The 2,132-nt window shown below is 37.7% G+C and overlaps 1 protein-coding gene across 1 annotated transcript; it reads left to right on the top strand.

Moving 5' to 3' along the window:
* Positions 1-688: 688 nt before the first annotated feature.
* Positions 689-1,402, top strand: LOC106338343 (glutathione S-transferase T3-like). The gene has a single exon (XM_013777346.1). The coding sequence runs from the start codon at positions 689-691 to the stop codon at positions 1,400-1,402; it is 714 nt and encodes a 237-aa protein (XP_013632800.1).
* Positions 1,403-2,132: the final 730 nt, after the last annotated feature.

Genomic DNA, 2,132 nt, shown 5'->3' with positions numbered 1-2,132 from the left:
TCTCCGCCGATCTCAATCAAAAAGGTATGTCAATTTATCTCCTCCGCATGTGATTCTTGTTGATGTTTCGTTGAATTGGTGTGATGTAGTAGTACTATTAAACTTGTTATCTTTGATGTGTTATCCCACTTCTTGTGTTTGTTGTGATGAAATGTTTACGGTTTACAGATGCGATGCTTGTTTCATTTGCGGATTGTTTCATTTGCTGTTTGTATCATTTGTTGTTAAATGTTAATGTTTTATGGCCGATGAACCTCTCTAGCTTCTTTTCCAGATTAGAGTAGTGGTTAAATGTAAATGTTAATGTTTTATGACGATTGTAAGTTGTGGTTAGTTGTCATTTCATGTCAGTGTAGTTGTTAATGCTAAATTAAAACTAGAATGCAACCAGATACTGTTTTTGTTTACAACGATGACGAGAATGGCTGTTCTGATTTGCGTGATGCATTGTGATGTCTGAAAGTATAACCAAAAGAAACTTTTAATTAAATGAAAATGTAACCGATTGTTTTAGCTTTGTAGGTGTTAGATGGGTAATAACTCATGATTAGACTTTGGTAGATAATTGTTAGGTGATTCTCACTTATTACTTGTTACCGTTTCAACCATAAAATCTCATCCTCTTCTTCCTTTCCTCTTCGCTTAACTTCATACTCTTCTTTCTCTACTCTTTGCTTAACCTTGTGCCATGGATCCAAGGAATCCTGACATTCCCCATCAAAACTTTCGATATGAATGTACTCCCTCTAGTGTAAACTTTGGAGAACCCGATATCCCTCCTTTCAGCTCCCAACAATCTCAGGCTCCAGCTTTGAGTGAAGACACACCTGCGGGGCGTCGGGAGAGAAAGAATTGGACCCCTGCGGATGATGAGGTTCTAATAAGCGCCTGGCTGAACACGTCTAAAGACGCCGTTGTTGGAAATGACCAGAAGTTTGGCACCTTCTGGAAACGAGTAGAAGCTTACTACGCAGCAAGTCCTCATGCGTTAGAGGGTCGCGGTGGGAGCTCTCATAACAATTGTAAGCAGAGGTGGTCAAAGATCAATGACCAGACGAACAAGTTCTGTGGAGCATACGCTGTTGCAGAGAGACAAATCACCAGCGGCCAGAATGACAACGACGTTCTAAAGGTGGCTCATGACATCTACTACTCGGACCAGAAATCAAAGTTTACCTTAGAGCATGCTTGGTGTATCTTGAGGCATGAACAAAAGTGGTTAAGCCTCAACAGTCCTAAGACTACCGCTTCTGGTAAGAGAAAAACAACTGAGTCGTTTTCACAAGCTTCGAGCACCAGTGTTGGTGACCAAGAGATGCGGCCCAAAGGTATCAAGACTGCAAAAGCAATCAGAAACAATGGTAAAGGGAAGGGTTTCGAGGAGTATAAAATGTATGTTTGAACATATATGGGAAAAATTTGGACATTTTCAAAATTAAGTTTTTAAAAATTCAATAAAATGTATGTTTTTTTTTCGGATTTTGTAATATTTTTTTTGTTTTGCAAGTTTGTACTGTTTAAGTTTTTTATAATTCGATATACTGTTTAATATTTATTTAAAACTAATCAATTATTAAATAAAAATATTACTAAGAAACAACTTTAAGTCCTACCAATAAACTCCTCTTTTACCTATGTTTCTTGCCTTTGTATCTTAAGGGAACAATATTAATGAAAAAGCCTTAGGACTTCATAATAAGGACTAGCAATGGGGTTGCTCTTAGGTTCTAGAACTAGGAATCTCACCGACAGCTCTTGCGGCCAAGTCTCTTACCTTGTTGTAACGCTCAACACAGATTCAGAATAAAAACCCTTCTTTTCTCTCTTTTCTTTTAATCAATTTCATACTTAGTCTGTTTTTCGTGTTTTGATTGTTTGGCGTGTGGTTTAGCAGATATCCGGGACCTCTGGAAAATTTAGGGTTTCTTATCTTTCCTAATTTAAACGGAAATCGACAGTACGAATTTCGGTTCCAAAAAATGAGCAGTGTAACTTGCTTAGTCCAGTTTCTTCCTTCAGTCGATACCATCTTCTCTTGATGGTGAGTTATTATATCTTCTCTTGAAAAATACTAACGGGCATCACCAGGGAACATTGTATATGTAAATAGAGAGTGATGATCCTAGACTGAT

This window comes from Brassica oleracea, chromosome C4 (genome assembly GCF_000695525.1).
Source record: "Brassica oleracea var. oleracea cultivar TO1000 chromosome C4, BOL, whole genome shotgun sequence".
In the NCBI taxonomy this organism is placed as follows: domain Eukaryota; kingdom Viridiplantae; phylum Streptophyta; class Magnoliopsida; order Brassicales; family Brassicaceae; genus Brassica; species Brassica oleracea.
Note: the sequence above shows the minus strand (reverse complement) of the source record. Positions and strands in the feature narration are given on the sequence as shown.